Source organism: Phymastichus coffea, unplaced genomic scaffold (genome assembly GCF_024137745.1).
Source record: "Phymastichus coffea isolate CEN01 unplaced genomic scaffold, Cenicafe_Pcof_1.1 PCOF00031, whole genome shotgun sequence".
Taxonomy (NCBI): Eukaryota; Metazoa; Arthropoda; class Insecta; order Hymenoptera; family Eulophidae; genus Phymastichus; species Phymastichus coffea.
In genome coordinates, this window is record NW_026706842.1 from 312,502 (window position 1) to 333,376 (window position 20,875).

Below are 20,875 nucleotides of genomic sequence, written 5' to 3' on the forward strand. Positions count from 1 at the left end.
GCACAAATCGATACACAGGTATAAGCGCAATACGCAGGACTACACGACACGTGCACGTACGTTTTGTCTCTTTTTTTTTGTTTTTTTTTTTTGTTTTTTCTTTTTTTCACGGTAAACAATCGCTCGCGCCACGTTTGCTCGGTACACGGATAACACCAAGTTTCCACCCCCTTACTTTTCCGTTACGCTCCGCGTACCGTAATTTTATCAATCTATCATGCGCACGCAAAAACGTACGCGGACATTGTTTACTCGCGCGTTGCGCGGTTCGCCATACGAATTATTTTAATATAATTAAAAGACGAAGACGTGCGAGCCGACGAATTTTCACGAGTGGAATTGACGGATCGACGCCGATATCTCACTGTTGTTCCCTCGCAAAATCACACACGGCTAGTCAGATGTAATCGGCGCTCGCCGTATCTTTTGTCAAATACAGTCGAGCGTATATGTGCAAGACACCGGTGATGAAACCTATTATAACGACCTAGATAGAGAAGTGTAAACAACATTCGCTTATCGCGCGTGTGCGGCGAAAAAATTGGTACGTTTCCTCTGGCATTCCACATAGACGCTCGAGCTAGAAATAGATACGCGCGCGCGCGCGCGAGCGAAAGAGAGAGATATCGGAAAAGCCAAACGTCGAGCTGACGATGCACGAGCCGAAGTGAATTAGAACTCGTTGGCAGCGCGAGAGAGAAAAAGAAATTCAACAAAACCCGATGATCGAAGGCGCGAGGCGAGTCTGTCGGTATGAAAACTGGAAGGATGAGGAGGGACCGCGGACCCCGTTCTTCTAACTCCGCCGCGAGAGCAGTCCCCTTTCAATTTCCCTGCCTGCCGAAATGCAGCGTCCGACTTTCCGCCGCCTCCTCCTTTCTCCGCTCACGGCTCCGTTCGTTGTTGCCGGGTCAATTTTCTGCAGCCAGCAATTGATGACGTCGTAATTTTCAAGGGGGGGCCTCTCTGCCGACGGCGACTCGTCTATTATAGGGCCCCCCTTCGCTGCTGTATCAACCAGCCGGTCATCAAAGATAGATTTGCCCCGCACGACGCGCCAGAGAAGCCAGCGAGGAGAACTAAAAGTCTGGCTGGCGTGTCTGTCGAAAAAAGAGGAGGGAGCGAGAGAGAGAGAGAGAGAGGATTGAGATAGATAGACGTTTGAGCTCTTAAGAGGCTGTAAGTGAGCGCCAAGTGAAAAGAGCGCAGTTGGCGCTCCGTGGCTGCAGGAAATTCATTGGTCATTGGCCCCCGCGCTCCTCGCCAGCCAGACGGATTTTTATTGCGAAAATTACGCGGATTTGCCCGGCCATACCTCTTTCTTTGGATGTACGAAAGGGCGGCAGTGTCATTTATTGCTCGACTGCAAATCTTTTTTTTTTCTTTTGTTTTTTCTTCGTTCGTCGCCTTCTACGAGCGTCCCGAATAAAATACAATCTGCTTTTAATTGGAAGCCGCTCCCATCGATACGTTAAATCAATTAACCAACCGTTCCGCGAGGGCGATTCTCTACTTTGTTTCGTAATTTGCCACTTGTAAATGATATTATACCCTCAATCACGTGATCGTAAAACTAAAAATAACAATTATTGCAAATTTTTTTTTTCTTTCGCAGAAGCTTCGTGAATAAATGCGTAATAATTATCGGAATACCCTGCGCATCTAGGCGCTGAAAACGCGCAACCAATGAAGAGGAGCGTTCCGGTGAAACGCTAATCAGCGGGGAAAAAATGCGCTTTGAGAGTGATTATTACGAAGCTTTGAGCTCGTAATCGAAAACGCAACGGCTTATCCGCGGCTGCCCGGCCATCTCTCCGGCGTAGCGATATATCACGGAGTTTTGAAATTTCCCCGCCGAGAGCTAAAGCAAACTAAATTTCCTCCCTTGCGCGGGCATAGGTGTGTGTACGAATCTTGGTCGATCAGAAGATGGAATTCCGGGCAGGTTAGATCTTGAAAATCCATTACCCTTGTAGCTATGTTCCAGGATATAATCTTCCCATGACAATCTAGCTCTCTCTCTCTCTCTCTCTCTCTCTCTCTCTGTCCCGCATGATGCGCGCATATACTAACACACAAAGGACCATAAAAAAACTCGCGCACGCAGGGAAGAGGGCAGGCCGCAATAAAACTCGGGAAAACTGGTATCCCTGCTGTTGGTGGACGGGGGGGAGGGAGGAGAAAGGTGCGCGCATATTTGGGTTCCACTGCTATCTGGCGTACAACCGAAACGGCGACGCGGCGACGACGACCGGTCCGCTCTCGCGTCATGTGGAATGCAGGCAGCGTTGCCGTGCGGCTGAAACTGCAGCCATGTGCGTGCCAACGTGGCCGCGCGTCGAGGGAAGATAAAGACAGAAGCCCCACCCCACTCCTCCTCTCGCTCTAATCTCCGACTTTTCCAGATTAGCGTCTTTATTTTGGACTTTCCCAAGGGGGCCTCCGTCCTCTCCTCTTCTTTTTTTCCTCTCCTCTCCGGATGCACGCCTTGTCGAGGGGGCGAGCGCACACGCGAAAGCTTCAAGGGCCAGAGACGCGATTTATTGCGGCACTCGGCTTTAATGGCTCCAGAAGCAGGCCCCGGACGTCTGCTCCCTTCCAGAGGGAAGGCAAAGGGATCCGACGCCCAGGACGCAGACAGCGTCGACGATCGGCGCGACGATGTATATTTAGGCGTCACTCGCCGTGAGCGAGTCGACGCGTTCGCGGACGCGGACCGACGTTCGGCCGAGCTCCCGAGCGTGCGCGCCGGGAAACGCCTGAGTCATCGCGCGCGGCGGCGGCGGCGGCGGCAGCGGCGACGATCGATTTGCTATCTGCGCGCATAACACGTACGCGCGCCGCGGACCTCCCGTTGCCGCCGCGCTTACGTGCGTGCGCGAAGGCAGGCTTCGCAATCGCCGTGGCGAAATATCGATTATCGGCGCCTCGCGATCGTCGCCTCTTCGCCTGGCCGTTCGATCGCAATTCCCACTTGTCGATTGAAAATAATAATTTGTCGATTTGAAATCGAGCACGCCCGGGCATAAAACTTATCGGTGGGTTTGCCACGTCGCAGGTCAAGCTTGAGTACTATATCTTTGTGAAAACAGCGCAGTGCATTGTTCTGGCCTGCGACTCATTCTCCAAACGAGAAACATCTCTCCCAGTGTTCCTGTCCGTCTGTCTGCTGGTGTGCGCGTTAGTAATAGTTTGGAGAAAGTCAAGGCCAGTAGTCGAGAGAGAGAGAGAGAGAGAGAGAGAGGAGAGAGAGAGAGGAGAGAGAGAGAGAGAGAGAGAGAGAGAGACCCTTCGGTGAAGACACAATGCCCTTTAAAAACCTGCCGTGACCGCAAAGTTTTCCTCTGTGACGCCTGTCAACTAATTGACGCCTGTTTGTGTATTATTGGCGTGTGCCTTTTCAAGCGCTAATGACTGCTATGAATGCCGGCATTCTACGATAGCATGAGATTTGCAAGTCTGATGTTCCACGCGTTCTTCGCTGCTGTTATAGTTGCAAATTTAAACAATTTCGAGCTGTAAGGCTCGCAATTAAAGAGGATTGCAGCGCGCGAGCATGATCGTTATTTGTTATGAAGGCGAAATGTTAGCACCGCTTTCCCTGAAAACACTTTCGAACTGAATATCCACCTATTATTATTTACCGTCAAAGAAAAATGGCGTTGTCATTTTGCTTGAATTCGCTAAGAATTAATTTAAGTGCAAAGTGCACGCGGATCGGATTAACATCTGCGATGAATGTAGCGTTCTTGGAAAACAGATTATCATAATAATCTAGTTTTCGAGCAAAAGCGAACAATATTTGTCGCGAAGCGTGCAATATGCTTGCTCGCAGGTCCTGCATTTCATTGCCGGAAAAAGAACTTTTTAATCAAAACTTTTATATACGCGCTCCGAAGATTTTCACATTTAATTGTTACATTTTAATTACGAGCGGAGGACTCGTAATATAATCCTGCGACAATGAAGGCTGACGCTCAACAAGAACGAGAGAAGACTTCATTTTAATTACGTCGAATTTCTAAAGCATAAGATATAAATTCCACAATTGTGATGTGCAATGGCCCAGCGGGCGCATACTTAACCGGGCAAACATTCCTCTTTACCAACGAGAGAGGTTATCGCCAGGCAAAAAATACACAGAGTTTTGACTAACTCGCTCGCTTTTACCGGACAAGGGGCATTCTTAAATAAGGTCACGAGAAATACACGAAAACAAAGGCTATCTTTAGTACGCGGCGCAACGAAAATACATTCGCAGTGCGCTCGGCAGCGCGAAAGGTCGCTCAAAGAGGAAGCAATTAAGCGAAAAGCGATGCGCTCTCCGAGGCGCCAAGTCTGTCGTGCGGTCGCCCTCGTCAGCTGTGACTCGAGAGAGAGAGAGAGAGAGAGAGAGAGAGAGAGAGAGAGAGAGAGAGAGAGAGAGAGAGAGAGAGAGAGAGAGAGAGAGACAGACAGACAGTGAGCGGCTCGGCAGAAAAAGGAAGAAAGAGAGATCGAGCGCGCGCGCTTGGGGGCAACAACCCCGGATCAGCTGCGAGCGTCCGACCGTGGCCCCCATTCAAATGCCGGAAATTATTCGCCAAATCGCCCTCTCGCGTTTTTTCCGCCACACTCGCGCTGCGAACGAACGCACAGGAGGGAGAGCCCAATTGCCCGCGTGCGCTACTCCGCTGCTCTATTTATAATGGCGCCACGTGCACGACGTAAACAGGAGACTCCTCTTCTTTTTTTTTTTTTCTTTTCGCGTCGTTACGTCGGTGCTCTGGCAGGGGGCAGCGAGAGAGCGAGGAGCGCTCATGTTATTTGCATCTTGCCTGTTTTGGAGCAGCCGCTACTAAGTTTAGTCGAAGGTCGAAAACATCGCGCGCATACGCCGAGGTGCGTTGCGTCGCCACGCAGCAGTTTCCAATTTTTCTTGTTTTTTTTTTTTCGCTTTTTTTTTTGTTTGGCCTTTTGCTGTCAAGACACCAATGACTTCTTACGCACGCGGGGAGACCTTGAAAATCCGACGTATGCTGTAAACACGTGGCGCCGAATTTCGCTCGCAGCGTCCTGTTGTTTGCCAGAATAACCGCGATTGTCGGCTGTCAGCATTCCAGGCATGACAATGGGGTAAGCAATATTTAATTGGGCACGCGAGGCCTCTCGTGAAAAGTCGGATTCGTCGTAGAGTGGGGCGACGTGCGCTACGTCGGCGCACCCCCTCCAAGGAGAGAAATGATATTTGTTCAGCAGCTGCTCCTTCCCTCCGAAAGCCACATGACATTGACGTTCTGCAGCGAGTCAAAGACGGAATCCGAGCGCGCCTGCGGTGGAAAGGAGCGGCACGGAAAGCGCGATGGCAGGAAATTCAAGATGCAGCCCGCAGTCGAGATATCGAATTACGCACGCGCCCGCGCACGTACACGCAACGTGTCTTTTTCCGGGAAGTCCGCGACGACGACGGCGGCGGCGGCGGCGGCGGTCGCAGGCACGCGTGCACACGTGCGCGTGGTCGATCCTTGCGAGCGAGAACATTGGCCTTTTAATCGCGGCAGCTTCGTTATTCCGAGCTCTCGCAGGGACGAGGATGTGGACGAAAGCGTGGCATCCGTCCGGCTTCGCGTCGTCGGGCCGAAAGATGCGACACATTGTCGGAGGACGTTGGCTCGTCCGTGGATCGACGGGACGCCGCGCTGACTACAATTTCCCGACGGTAGGCCTCTCTCGCGTATACGCATGCGTGACGGCTCGTCGATTGCTCAACTCGCTAAAATAAAATCCCCCCCCCCCCCCCCCCCCCGAAAATTCCCGTTTCACTCGAGCTCGCCGACTTTCGATAGTATTGTCGCGCATGTGTGCAAGTTGTGCACGCGGTGACAAAAAAAACGAAACAAAAGAAAAAGAGATATAATAGAAAACGCGAAAGAAAAATAGATGCAAAAGTAGGTCACGCATGTGATTTTTTTGAAAGGCTCGCTCGCGAGCGAACGAGTAGAAGATTTAGAAAGGGAGATCTGCAGCATGCGCGCGTGCGAGTCTGTAACGAATGAAAGGAAGAACCGTTCACTCGTATAAAAATCTCTCTCTCTCTCTCTCTCCCACGCAGAATATATCCGATATTTTTTTCAAGGCTTTCTCTTTGAGCTTTCTTCCCTCTTTAGCCATTATACGTGTGGGCACGAGACGCCACGCGATTATTGCGAAGGCTCTTCGAATGAGAGGAAGCCGAATTTCGCCCTTTCTGACAAAGCACAATGAGCTACCCGCTCGCGCAAATCGCGGATGCGATTGCCAAAGAGAGAGGATGTGGGGGGAGACTTGCAAGCGACAATGGGGTGAAAGAGAGAGGGAGAGAGATCGCATTTTTTTACCTCTTTTTTTCTCTTCTTACAACGACCATTATGCCAAAAGGGATGTGATTTTACGGGTTCGTTGCACGAAGGCCATTCAACGCACGGCGGTGCGACTATTATACAGAACGGATTTAAAATTTTCACTTGGAGAATTGTTTTTTTTCTAGAATGATTCCGCTTTGTCGAGTTTTTTTTTTCTTTGTAAGTGTACCCGAACACTATGTGACCATTCAGTATTTGCGCGATTTTTAGACTTTAACGGTACTTTTTGTTGAATAGGATGCTATTGAATGCGCCAATGTGACATCTTTATGGTAAATGGAAGGATTTTTTTTCATAGCGAATGCCGTCATTTTATGCAAAATACTGGATTGAGAAATTGAAAGGTTTTTTATCAAAAAGGTATTGACAGATTTCTGCCATTGAATTGAACGAGGGTTTTCAGCCAATGGATGTTGTTAAACGATCGTAAAAGGAAATCCAAATGGATTTGTACGTCGGACTTTAATACAAAATTAATACGTAGTTCTTCGGATAAAATCTGATCGTTGCGAAAAAAATCAGCGGAATTTTCGTTTCGGCTAAAGTTTTTTTTATGTTTACGGCCATGAAAGTGCACAACCTATTCTAACAATCGTCAGCGTGTGAAAAAGTAAAAGCACGAAAATCAACCGACAAAAACGTAAAGCGCATACAAACAGATTCGCCATAAAAACGTAAATACGATGAAATCTGTAGCAGCGGCAAAGCATGGTTGTCAATATTTCAGCAGCAGTTGGAAAATAGAAATCCGAAGGCAGGGCGTCGTAGACGGCGCAAAAAGCAGCCTCCCGCTGGCTCCCAGCTGCTTTAAATTCCATACGCTCGGCGTATTTTGAATATCACCCGATCGAGCCGCGATTGATCGGAATACACTTGCGAGCGTGGAGACGCGCAAGGTGCGAGGCAGATGTGGAAAACAGGAGGCGAGAGTCGTCTGAACGAGCGCGCGGCAAAGAGAAGTGCGCGCCGCGGCGGGGAAAAGAAGAAAAAAAAAGGGAATTGAAGTAACAGGTGCTCTTTTCTCTAGCGTGCGCGCTCGGAAAAACTCTCTTGTGGCTTGCATTATGTTACGAGTGTGTGCGCGTGTGTACGTTGGCGTGCGTGTGTGTAGTGTGTTTCCCTAAAGTATCTCGTATGGCTGCTGCTCTTTTCAAGGACAGCCTGCTCGTTCTCGAACCCCTTTAGCCTCTTTCTCACCTCCGCCTTCGAGTGCCGAGCAAAGCCGCGGGATAAGGAACTTTCAGCCAATACTACAGTTTCAGCACGTCGCGCGATGCTTTTCTTTTTCAGTTCCCCGCTCCCATTCAATTAGCGAGTTCGGCAGGCGGCTCTCGACTTTTCTCGTCGTTAAACAGCGCTGCCCGCTCGGCGAGCATATTATCCAATCTCCGCGACAAATCGGCAAAGCGCCCGGCAGCAAGAGTCCACCGGGCATTCGCGCGCGTTATCGCGCGCGGCGCTGATATCTCGTTCGTCACGAGAGTCAATGCGAGTAACAGTGAATTTTCAATCGAACACCAAATACAGCTGCTTGCAACTTTTTCAGATAAGCCTCGCGCGTATCTTTATCGCCCACGGAACTGTTTTTTCCAGATAGCGTATTGTGGAGAGATAAGGGTTTCTGTTTGTAGAGCTCACGAGAGAAAGAGAGAGAGAGAGAGAGAAAGAGAAAGAGAGACGAGCGCGCAATTCTGCCATTTTCACGCTTTCACGCGAGCGCGCGAAGCTCCTTGTCATTTTTATTTTAATGGATTTTCGCAGGCACCACGGCAGGCCCGAAGCTCGCCGGGCCACGACTTTTCCCCCTATCCGGCGCGATAAAACATCGCGAGCGTAAAGGATCGCTGACCTTGGCGGCGTGGGCATCGTAGCCGGGAGCTGGGATCGACTTTTTCCCGGCGCGCGGAAAGAGGGGAGCCGGGCAAACGGAGATGCAGCATTCAGATTTTCGAGAGAGAGAGAGAGAGAGAGCGAGAAAGCGAGAAAGCGGGGGGCTGGCTGAAGTGCAGGTACCATTATGCCCAACAAATGCCGGCAACAATGCCGCGACGTCGTGCAGGTATAATGGGCTTTGTTTTGTCTCCTTTTGACGTCTTTCACGGCCCGTCCCAGGATTTGCCTCCTAATTTTATCTGTAACGAGGATCAGGCTCGCTTGGGTTTTACGCTTTGCCGTATTATTTGTCGGGCTGTCGCCGGGAGAAAAGTGCGCGGCGATCGCCGGGCTCCGAAAGTGTACGAGCAGGCGAAATCGACGGGCGCGCGGGCGGCACTCGGCAATTAGCCGAGGCGGCCCCGTTAATCATAATTAGCGAAATGCGTTTTACCCGTCCTGCATTCGATCGACAGATGCCGCTGCGGCGAGAATCCGAATTAATTACGCGCGCGAGCGTCGTTCGACGCGCACGTAAATATCGCAATTATGTTTTCTTTGCTTATTTATTTCTTTATTTTTATCGTCCGACGCCACGCATAGAACGGGAAAGCCCGTACGTGCTCGCGTAACGCTGCCGAGCAGGCATATTCCGAATCGCTTCGGTTCGCAGCGACAACGAGCTGCAACGAGGATTTCTCGTGTAGAGGCTGTACACGAGCGCCCGGAATCGGCGTATAATTGGCTGCGCAGTGCTGCACGGCACCGTAGCCCCCTCGTCGTCCATTAACTCGGGAGGGAAAAACTCGGCGCAGAGTTTTTAGGCGCGGCTCCCTTCCACTACCTCTCCCACTTTTCGTGTACACACTGACACACACAAGCGCACGCACACACGTATTTTGGTCGCTGGCTAGATAGCTCGAGCGCTTCCTGCGCACACAAAGTGCGGAGCGGGAGTGTGCAGCGCGCATAGTTTTCGGCAGAGTCAACAGACTTAATTTTTTCCTCTCTCGAAGCTTCGCCGTGCCCCGTTTATGGTTTCACTCGTTGACTTTTGCCGCCCCTCCTGCAGGCCTGCATTCGCGTGATCGTCGGCGCACCGCGCATGCATACACGAGCAGGAGATACGAAAAGCAAGGATAGTCATTATCAAGGGAGAGACGGCGGAGTCGTCGCATCAATGGAATTCGCTCGTTTGAGGAGCTTCCCCGTTCCTTCGAAGGAGAGAGTTTGGGCTCGCGGAGGGAATCCACTCGATATCTAGGCACGTATCGCGTGCGCTCGTCAAGAAAGAAAGTCGACAAGGAGTAGACGAGGACTTTTGGCCCGTATACGCCTCTCTCACGTGCGTGCACGTGGCGCAAAAAGAACATTCCCGCGAGCGGAGCAGCGAGCGAAGTTTGCTTCCACTGGCGTACAGGACGCTGCGACGAGATTTCTTATCAGTTGGCTTTCCCGAATGCGTATATGCCGAGAGAGAGAGAGAGAGAGAACCGAGTTTACTGAAGAGGCCTTTCGATTCGCCTTTGATTAGCCCTCTCCCGAAAACTCGGAGGCAACTCTTGCGCAAAGCCTCGCGTACAGCGAGTTGTTAATGCCGTCATAATACCATGTGTATTTCACTCTGCTCTCCGGCTGTTTGTCGAACAACCGTCAACCTCTGGCTCCAATTTCCCGCGGATCTTTTGTGCACTGCTCGTTCGCGGCCGTGCTCGGGCGTCTCTAACCTCGTTGGCCTTCGGGATGCCTATGCGCGCGAGATATATAAAGTACGCGACTGAGCTTTTTCATTGCACTTTAACTTTCATTACGAGACAGCCGAGAATATTTACTTTGACAAGGGCAATCTTTGCGAATATAAAAGCCTTTGAACGACTTGACGTGCAATAAAGCAGTGCAATTTTCCTACACTGCTGCGCGCATAATTTATGATAACTTGATGTACTCTAAAATGCCGTTTCGCCGAAGCAGATCTCTCTCTCTCTCTCTCTCTCTCTCTCTCTCTCTCTCTCTCTCTCTCTCTCTTTCTCTCGGAGCAGCCACTTGGCAAATTTAATGCTTTTCCATCCTCGATTTCTCAGCACACGACGCCCACACGAGCTTTCGAAGAAAAGAAAAAAAGCATAACTATATATGTGTGTGTGTGTGTGTGTGTGTGTGTGAGAATTTCAAATGTCACTCAGCAAACGCATAAATCCAGCAAAAGAAGTGGAAGCGAGACACGGAGCAGGAAGAGAGAGAGAGAGAGAGGAGCGATTTTTCCGTGCGGAGATGCTCGCGCTCGAAAAGCGCCCGCATATTCGTGGCTGTACGCGAACAATGCGCGCGCGTGCGCGTCAGATAAGAGCGCGAGCAATACCAGCCCGACTTTTCTGACGCACACACGTATGGGCGCTTGGCTCTTATATCTATATGGTGAATTCATTTGTCGACTCACGCGCGCGGCTCTTTTCTCTCTCTCTCTTTTCAACGGGGCCAGGGGCGTACGTACGGGGCTTCGCGCAGTTTTCGTCGAGCGCGAACAGTTTCGAAAGTTTCGACGTATGCCGGGCGCGCGAGCTCGTTTCCGTCTCCCCCCCCCCCCCCCCCCCCCCCCCCATATCCCCCCGCTCTCTCTCCGTCCTTAATTTTCCATACGTGCCGATGCGACTTCTCCTTTCTTTCTCGGCGGAGCGGCTCACGAGAAGGTCACCGACCTTTTTTGCCTATGGCGTTCGCTCTGCGGCCTGGCCGTGACTGTTCTCGCTCCCTGCTTTTGCTGCGCTCTCGAGGACGTGTTTCCCACAAAATATATTATTATCATATAAGTATTGAAATTGTACCAATGTCGAAAAATTTAGGTCGACTTACGAGTCGAACAATAACAATTTGTTCCGTCTATTATTAAAGAGTTTTAATTCTTTGTGGAATTGCTATCAAATAACCGAACGCGTAGTTAAAATTTTTCGTTGGAAACAAGTTGGGCATTTGATTAATCGTCATCGATTCGTCGGCAAAAAGCTTCTTTTCGCGCATTGTTGCGCGAAAAGAAGGCGACAACGAAGTAGCTGCTCAAAGCTTGGCTCGTGGACTCGTGAAATGCCGCGATAAATGCGTTCGGGTGGTACGGCCCTGACAGAGCATAGGCCGAAAAAAAATGCAAGCGCGAGCTCGCGCAGTCAAAACCTCTTTTTCACGCGCACACTCGCGCACATAGACACACGGATAGAGTCGGGCACGTATGGCTTCGCGCGCAACGCATCTATCTTTCTCCCCCTCCCCCCTTTTTTCCTTTCCCAACGAAGACACATACGCGCACACTGCTCTACTCGCTCGCCACATGCATTTTCCTAGCGCGCGCGGGAGGGGGGAAGGTACCCTCCTCTGCATGACAATCTCCTTTCCTTCTATTTCTCTCTCGGCTGATTAACTCTTTCCTTTATTACCGCGCCGGCAGGACAACGGATAATTAAGCAAACAGGTTTCCTGCTTCTCGAAGATTCTATTTTCCTTTTTTTTTTCTTTTGGAGTAGCTACGCGCGTTTGTCACTCCTTTTTCCATTCGCTATGCGGAGGATAGGGGAAAAGCACTCGAGGTAATCAAGTTATCCGAAAGTATCTCGCGATAATTACAATGCGAGGAGCGGGGGGCTTAGATGCTTTACTTAATCGAGAGGCGAATGCATTCCCGCGCGTGCACAACGTACCGCCGAGCCAAATGAACTTTGTTTTGGAAAATAAAGTAACAGAAAGTTCGACGATTCGTTCACCGATGCGCGATTACAATCATTGGCGCACCAGCGGCACTTCGCGTCCGAGTATACAAAAGTACACTAGACGTACCCGATGAGCTTGCAAAACCTAACGAAATGGAACAAGAGGAAGAAATCCGCGTTAAAATCCGAGCAACGAACTACAGCATCAGCGGCTTCAAGTACACAGCCGATTTAAAGGAACTGCTAGTTCCTTAGAAAAGTGTGTGATAGCCGAGGGTAGAGCCAGAGCTCGTGCACACACACACGCGCGCGCGCGCGTACACACACACGTGCGAGTGCGGAGGCCATGGCCATTAACGATGCCGTACATAGGGTAAATCTCAAGGAGACGGAAAATGGGGGATCGGTTGCAGGCGGTCGCAGCTCCACCCGCAGAAAAGCGTATCTCTCTCGCTTTCTCTCCCTCTCTTGTCCCTGTTATTAGCTCTCGCGAGACGTCGAACGCAATCTGGCTTTGCTCTGCCGGCATTCCCACACGGGTCTACCTGCATTGTAACCGCTTGCAGCAGCTCCACTCGCGGCATCCTCTTTCTTTCTCTCTTCTTTATTTTCCTCTGCGGGAAAGCAGCCTCCCCTCCTCGTTTAGGAGAAGGATTGCCCTGGTAGTAAAAACGCCCGAGTGAAGGTCGAAATCATTTTATTTGCGACAACTCCGTTGAACCCCTCGTTTTCTCTGTCTCTTTGTTTTTTTTTGCGCTATTTTTCTTTTTCTTTTTCTTTTTTTTTTTTTTTCTTTTCATTGCTCGGTCCGCGCTTTTACTGGAAAGGCATATTATTTATGCTTCGTCTCTGGAACGTAACGAAACGCTTTTCCACTGGCAGATTTTTCCTTTCCTTTAGCGCCCCTCCCCCCCTTTTTCGGCTGTAGATTTTCCCCGCGCGAGTGCGCGCGCGAAAATTTACGATCGCACGCGGCGCATTATGTTTCGCTAGGGAAAAATTGCAGGTATGAAAAATCGATGGATTTACCCGAGAGCAGCGAGGCTGCTTCTTCAATTTCTAGGGTGGCTCGTCGATCCCATTGTGAAAAGCCCAAATGGCGAAGGGGGAAAACTCGGCTCTCTTGCTGTGCCTTTTGCGCGCTCCTCGCGGGGAAACTCTAACGCGCCAGATTTGCTGATTTTTCGAGGGTTCGCTCTTTGTGACCTCGATGATGCCACGCGTTTCGGTTCGTCGCGATATCACGGATAAATCGCTGCAAGGCAGTCGGCTGCCGACTTCCATTTCGCTTTTACTAATATACACGCTTCCCGTGTAACATGTTCAGCGCCGAAATCGTGCACATTTTAGAGTGAGATGCACGTAGGAAATACGGTAAATTTATCCGTGTAGCAGGCAAAGTGTATTGCGTGAAGTACATGACAATCAACGCCGAAACGCCAATTGCAGAACTCGATTGCGTTTAGGCTTTCATTAATTGATATTCAAGTTGTGTGGATTAAACACGAGGAGCTATTGACGAGATCCTCGGACGAGACAACAATATTGACAATCGAAGCGGTACGTGGTAATTAATACATAAACATTAAGCATGCCCGCACAAATACAAACCCGGTGAACACATCGTAAATATATTCGCTGCAATGTGTATTTATTTGTGTTCACCCTCGCATTTGTTGGTAATCGCATCAAATTTCAATAAAAGTCGCATTTCAATTCGTTATTATCATTTTCATATACGGTAGGAGGCGTTATTGACCCAAAACAGTAAATAATTCTGAAGTACCATGGCCAGCTGCAAATTCAACGACTAACGGCCCCCAAAAAAATATACAAACAGCCCTCGAGCGTCGAAAAGGCATGAAACACAGAAGCTTTGAACGCGTCAAAAAAAAAAGAGAAAAAAAGAAGCGAAAAAGTAGCGACGGCGAGTGCGGCGGTGGCGTGCAGTCGGCGGTACGTTGTGCACTCGCTCGCGCGCGCATACGTTTAGCTTGCGCACACTTGATTTATCGACCCTCGAGATCCCACGCTTGTTGGCTCGCTTTTCTGTCGGTATACTCGACGAAGGAGAGAGAGAGAGAGAGAGAGAGAAACAGAGAGCCTATAAAAAGCCTCGATTTTTCGCCAAAGGCCGGAAAAGCCTCTCTGTGACTCCCCTACTCCGGATATGCGTTGTCGACGCGCGAACGACGAGGGTGCACGACTCGGCTTTTCTCTCGGAGCGTGTATATCCGCGTATACGCCATTTTCGGAGCCTTGCTTTTTTTCTCTGGCTTCCTCTGCACCCCCGAAGAAACGAAACACCTGTTCCGCGATTATAGCGCGAGCTTCCCTTTTCCTCTCACTCGATCGACGAAAGAAGGAGAGAGAGAGTAAGCGGCCGGAAGAGGAGTTTCCCGCTATCGTTCAGCGATTTCCTGTTGACTTGTCCTTTTACTTTCTCCGCGGCAAAATCTCGTTCCGGAGTTTTATTTGGTGCTATTACTACTGCTACTGCTCTCGATTCGCGGATATTGTACTAGCTTTGTTTTCTCGCGAATGGTTATTCGCTGCAACAAACTTCGGATAAGCTTAAGCGAGGTATCGGCTTCGTTCTGTCATTTCGATTGTTTTAACTGTTGCGTCTTCGAATGTAAATTTTTATTTCTTTTTTTTGGATTTCTATTGCTCAAGTGAACGTTTCTAATGTTAACTGAAAACGTACACTGAAAGAAATATCGCATAAAACTTACCGTGATTGGCACGGTCAAGCTGAGACGTGATAGCAGTTCATGAATTTTTTTTTATGAAATCGGCCCAATTATTATAAATTATAAGCATACACATTGTTCAACACTTCAAGAAATATGACAGTTCCGCACTATAATTTTTTCGAAGGATAATATTTGTAATGAATTTATAGAATTTTTCTGACTATTATGATAAATTTCTACATTATGCGTGTTAAATTTAACGGTTTCATCACGGTAATTTATACTGATAGTAAACTGCAAAAATTCACTTAGGCAAAACAGTGGCGCTGCGGCTGTGCCATTTGCGCAGCACGAGTGAAAACATTTGTTCGTTCCTAAATTGAGAACAAAGTAAAATATTTGATTATTTAATTGAACAAGCGATAATGGAAAACTAATAAATTAAAGTTTTTCTTTAGTAGGTATGAATAAAAAAATTGTCGAATTGGTTTAATATTTTTATAACCTTCAACATCACAATACTTTGAACCGGATCTGTTTTATTGATCGAGAATGTTAGGTCCGGAGAGTCGGGAAATTTTTACCATAACGGTTCTGTAAATTTTATTCAGACTATGAGAAAAATTACAAGAAAATTCATAACTTTCATACGATATCATTTAAAATTCATGAAGCAGTTAATGTCCCAGCTTTACCTTGATGTACTGTAATTTTTACGTTGAAAATTATCGTAATTTTTCTGAAATATTTTTTTCCGTGTACTGACATTTTATGCCAAAATACTATCGAATCATGCGTGAAGTATGATATTTTATGATAAATGTGTTATTTACATTTATCTTATCTTAATAATACGATGGAACTTGAAAGAATGGGCTTATTTTGCTACATTTTAAATGTAACTTCCTGGCGCAAACTTTTAATCGGTATTTCAGACACTATGCAATGCTAATTACTTAAATATTAAAGTTGAAAAGTTTATTGGTAAGCTGGAGCTGCCGTCAATGTATTGAATAATTATTATTCTATATGGCAATGTAAAATAATAGCATCCACACTTTTTCAAGTAAATGTTCATTATATTCGGAACGACAGGTTTTCATATATAGGTTAGATTATGCACAATGACATTGGAATGTTATACTTCTTAAATATATAATAAATTTACTTCGTTCATATTCTTTAAGTATGCTTTGTCCAGTAAAAAAGATAAAATTACGTTTATATGATTCTTTCTTAAATTTTAATTTCATCAAAATGAACTCTCATCAGAGCGTGAGCGATTGCCGATCTAATATTAATTTTGCTTGTTTGCACTTACCCATTTTTTGTCCCTAAATCCAACTATGATAAGCTATCTTCGCAAAAACTTCAATCTTTACTGGTTAAATAATGAGAGAATAATAAAATATATTCAAAAATTTTGTCTAATACCAGCGACCAACGGTCATATCAAATACTATACAATTTGACCATATAATATAAACACGTATATATATGTATAATGTGTGTGCTATATATGTATATATATTGATATATATATATGTATATATAATATATATGGGTATATACATATATAATATATATGTATATATAATATATATATGTATATATATATGTATGATGTATATATAAGCTGTTCTTTTAAAAATACTATAACTTTTACTTTAGTCTCACTGAAAATTATATAAAAATACAAATTTCCATTATGATTTAGAGCAAACGAATTGACGTACCTTGCTAAAAAGTACATATTTTAATCTTCAACTTTTTCATTCGAGTCGTTAAACAAAATGTTAGTTAAAATTTTTGACTTATTAATTTTTCATCGCTATCATAAAATTTTATAAAGTTATAAGCTTCAAATAATAAAAAACAAAATTGAGTTTTTTCAATATTTCAAATTAAATTTTTCTACAAAGTTTGACTGTTATCAAAGTGAGCCACAACGGTTCTTCATTATTTCGTACTGTATATGACAAGATCTGTAAAAATAATTCAAAGTTCAGTCTCAAAAGTTTCGGGTTGAATAATAAAACAAAGTTTTATAAAAAAGGTGATTTTTTATTTATTTTGTCAGCGAACTCGCTTCGATGCAAACTTCAACAATAAATTGGTGTAAAAAAATGTATTACGAACTTGGCAAAATGTTGTTTTAGTGGTTAAAGTAGCGCCATCTGTATGTGCACATTTTACACAAAATATTTGAAGACTTGGTCTTCTAGTTTAAAGTTAAAACAATTATAGTAATATATACAGTGAAACTTGCATTAATACAGATGAAAAAATATTATAAAAGCATTAAATATAATAAATAACAAAAGTTGAATATATTAATTTGCATTACTTTTTATCACTAAATGTTAATGTCTTCTTTCGCAATACTTACTTTCCTATTTTTGTGATAAACTGAATAACAATACTAGTATAGAGAAGAGTGCTATCAATTACTACATGAGCAACACTGTCAGAAAAATACCAATGCTTAGTAGGTGCAGATAATTTAACCATGTTACATTATTGAATTATAGATACATTGGATAGAAATAAACCCTTAAATTACATAAATGGCGTTAGATAGGATTCTACAAATGAGATATTATTGCAAAAAAACTTCTTTTTAAATATTTATGAAGAAAAAAACAATCAGTATTTTGTTTAGTCATAAAGAACACTTTGTTCTATAACTAGACATTAAACACACTTACTTTCTATTTGGTAATATTTTCTGCACCTACTCTCTATTATTTACATTTATAAATCATCTGTTTGAACAGTTTTATTTTCTAAAGATGTTTCAGTTTTTTGACAAGTGTATTTATTAGCAATATCAAGTATCTCCCTTAGTCCACTGTTCTCTTTTTTTAATCTGCCTAAAGTTTCCAGATACTTTATTTCATTCTCTTCATCAATTTCAGCAGCAGTTCTCATTACTGTTGCCATTTCATCAATCTTCTCAGCTTGCTTATCAATGATCTACAACAAATATAATTAAATTTTATGTATGAAGTCTGTTTTATTTATAAAGTTTTAATCTATTTAACAATGCCTATAATTAACTTACACCTGTACATTTGCATTGATTATTTTGTGAGCGACACTTTGCGCTTGGTAAGGCAGGATAATTTTGCTTAGTTTGCCTTAAAAAATATGCAGTTTGTTGTCTGTACTTAGACATTATTTGCTCCATAGTTTTTTGGTAATCTTCTAAAGCAAGTTTTAAATCTTTATTTTCAGCTTGTAATTCTCTAAAGTATCCATAATTTCCTTTTTGATAACTAGCAACAAGTTCTTCGCGTTGCTTTTGGTTGGACTGTTCATTCAAAGTTTCAATATCTTCTTGATACTAAAAAAGTAATAAAGTATGAAAGCTCTGATATATATATCTTTATACAAGTCTTTAGTCTGTTTGCATAAAAAATAAAATTACAAAGAGAAATATATTTAATTGTCAATATAGTTTCTTAAACAACTACAGAATCTAGAGATTTATTTTTACTCACTTATATCAAGTATACTTTAATAATTTTACTAAATTATAAGTTATAAAATGTAAAATCAATAGTTCAAAATTACTCAGAGGAAACTTAAACAATCTCTAAAAATGATAATATAAATCAATCAGTGAAGGTAGAGTGATCATAACTACCTGCTTCATACTGTCTATCTGATTGCAGACTGATTGGATCTCACATATCAGGATGTCAGCAGTGTTCTCTTGTGTTGTTATCTCATTGACTAGCTCTCCAGCATCCAGAATGATTTGTTGGAAGGTGAGAGCCATCTAAAAATCAATAACAACATGACATTTGCGAGGTCGATGAAAAGACTAAAATAAATCTGCACCCTACGTCAATCAACACACACATGTTTATACATACGTCAGCAAGCTAACGTTACCTGTCAAACTACATATATTGTTTTAATTTTTTTTCAAGCTAATGCTCAGCTAAAATACGGCCATTGCTTTAATTATTAGTACATACCTTGGTAATTCAATCAATTCACGTTGTTGACTGATGCATTAATTGTACAATTATACAAGATGAAAGAAGAAAATATAAGCATACTATATTGTTGATATGCGCAATCGAGGTTATATCTACCTAGCTCAAAATGGAGGATATGCTTTTATTGTAACAACTATGACAGGCAACAGCGTTGCCATTTGCCGCTTCTTACTGCTGTTTAAATAATCATGAATCTAATACAAATGCTTTATTGATTTGGTATATTTCAATTTGAGTATTCGCTTTTATTTTTATCATTCTTAAATATTGAATGAGTTTTATTATTTTTGCAGCCGTTAGGTTTTCGAAATATTTATTGATTTCATTTTTATTGAAAGTAATTACTTAATCAAGAATGATATATTTGATTTTGATTTAATGTAGTTTAAAAAAATGAATAATAAAAGAAGCATCGTATGTAGGTCTCGTAACTCTTGAAAAATGCATATAGCTATAATAATGGTATTAAGTTAATAATTCTATTGAGCCGATTGAGCGGTCTATCAAAATATAGGCGCTGCTGTAGTTTCGTCTTTTATTCAACAAGCTGTTTCTATGTTAGTTCAGTTGTTTCTCGTATTTCGACTTCGACCATTACGGTCCGCAATAATAGTATAATACATCGATGAAATACCATTGCTTTTGAGTTTTAATGATATTTAGTTGCATTTATTCTATATATAATTGTAAATTATAATAATTACTGGAGGTAAATATATTTTTATCTAGTTTTATTCAATTTACTTAATCGTCCTACATGACAGTTGTATGAATGTTCTTAGGCACGTGTGTGTGTGCGCGCGCGCGCGCGCGTGTGTGTATATGCGTGTTGACTTGTTACAATATACAAGTATATCTATATCTCTTAGAGCTCTTTAATAAATTATTGCTTTTTGTTCATTTTCGTATATAGTTACAGAAAATAATTTTATGATCTCAGTATATCTGATAGTATGATTATATATCGTTTAAGTTCATTTTTACGCAAATGGAAGAATTTATATTCGTATGAGTGTTAATATATCGAATTCTATTATTGTTTAGAATGGCTAAAACAAAAACAATCAGTAAAGGATGTCCGAAATGCGAACAACAGGTAAGCAAGACTTCAAATAGTTTAGATCTCTTATATAATAAAATAATATAATCACATCGTACAATAGTATAGAATTTATTGTTAAAAAATAAATTGTTGTAAAACCTCTGTATCTTATTGTTTATGGTTAAAATAGTTATGATTTATATAATATTATTTGTGAAATTGATTTAATTTGAAATTTAATTAGTTAAATTTGAAATAATTTTCCAGGTTCCTGTCGCTTGCAAAGCCTGTCCTTGTGGCCACTCCTTTTTCAATGCTCGACGAAACTCTATCAAAAGTCCACCCAGCCCTGATGGTGGTGCTATGAAAACCAGAAGAACTAATCGAGTTAAAAGAGAAAAGCCAAATTATTATGATTCATTAGAGTATGAAAAACAGACTCGAAAAAGTGCTAAGGTAAGAATGTTAAATATATCTAATTTTTTAAATGTATTTCTACTTAATTTAAGTTTTTTAAACTTTAATTTTAAGTGCATTTACAACAAAAATTTTAATTATTATAGTTGAGAAGAGCAGCTGAAACAGGTTCTGATAGTGATTGCCGTCAATTAAACAAGAAAAAGAAAAGGAAAGGTAAAGGTAAAGGAAAAGGAGGTGGCAGTAGTGGAAATGGCGATGATGATGATGAAATGGAAGGTGTTAGTAGTTTACCACCTGAAAAACAACTAACATGTTCACTGATTTTACAAGAATTAAATAACAAAATGAGTAGTGTAGCTTGGAAACCTGTGTGAATAAGATATTTCATAGTTAATAATTATTAGATTCTTTTCTACAATTATTACCAATCATATTGGTATTTGCATCTACCTCCACATATGTGCAAAATTTTCTGTGCATAAGTTTTTGTAATTAATTTGTAATCATGTATTTATAAGACCAATCGAAGATTGCAACTTGTATATATTAAAAAAATAGATATATGCAACAATTAATCGTGATCGTAAAGTAAGTTAAAGTAGTTTTTTTTAAGTATTTATGTAATTTTAACTTGTACGTACATCACTTTTCATGTTGCAACTTTGCATGCTGATCAATAAAAATATATAGATTGTCACTGCCAGTTGATCAAATTATTTGTAGTAGTTGACATTCCTACTAATTAAATTATTTTTATAAT

General features: G+C 43.4%; 3 protein-coding genes across 7 annotated transcripts in view; 1 reads left to right on the forward strand and 2 right to left on the reverse strand.

Annotated features, from left to right (window-relative positions):
• The window catches only part of LOC131663248 (protein tramtrack, beta isoform-like), a 39,866-nt gene extending 23,772 nt beyond the window's left edge, over positions 1–16,094 (reverse strand). The window contains exon 1 of the mRNA XM_058933539.1: positions 15,965–16,094. Within this exon, the coding sequence (XP_058789522.1) occupies positions 15,965–15,968 (4 nt within the window). The 5' untranslated portion in view covers positions 15,969–16,094. The remainder of the gene's footprint in view (positions 1–15,964) is intronic.
• A 611-nt stretch (positions 16,095–16,705) lies between these two features.
• Positions 16,706–18,761, reverse strand: LOC131663134 (FGFR1 oncogene partner 2 homolog). Of its 4 annotated transcripts, XM_058933269.1 has the most exons (5): positions 18,630–18,695; positions 18,511–18,551; positions 18,293–18,427; positions 17,708–17,989; positions 16,706–17,619 (listed from the first exon to the last, which is right to left on the reverse strand). In XM_058933269.1, exons 2-5 carry the CDS (start codon positions 18,520–18,522, stop codon positions 17,398–17,400), a joined length of 651 nt encoding a protein of 216 aa, XP_058789252.1. In that variant the 5' UTR covers positions 18,523–18,551; positions 18,630–18,695; the 3' UTR covers positions 16,706–17,397. The 4 variants fall into 4 exon arrangements, with proteins under 4 accessions (XP_058789252.1, XP_058789253.1, XP_058789255.1 ...); XM_058933270.1 differs by lacking the exon at positions 18,511–18,551 and having other exon boundaries at positions 18,630–18,761; XM_058933272.1 differs by lacking the exon at positions 18,630–18,695 and having other exon boundaries at positions 18,525–18,550.
• On the forward strand, positions 18,330–20,812 carry LOC131663136 (UPF0547 protein C16orf87-like). 2 transcript variants are annotated; one of them, XM_058933274.1, is made up of 4 exons: positions 18,330–18,416; positions 19,698–19,749; positions 19,963–20,151; positions 20,259–20,812. In XM_058933274.1, the coding sequence occupies exons 2-4, from the start codon at positions 19,699–19,701 to the stop codon at positions 20,487–20,489; spliced, it is 471 nt and encodes a 156-aa protein (XP_058789257.1). In that variant the 5' UTR covers positions 18,330–18,416; position 19,698; the 3' UTR covers positions 20,490–20,812. The 2 variants fall into 2 exon arrangements, with proteins under 2 accessions (XP_058789257.1, XP_058789256.1); XM_058933273.1 differs by lacking the exon at positions 18,330–18,416 and adding an exon at positions 19,209–19,362.
• The last annotated feature ends 63 nt before the right edge of the window (positions 20,813–20,875 follow it).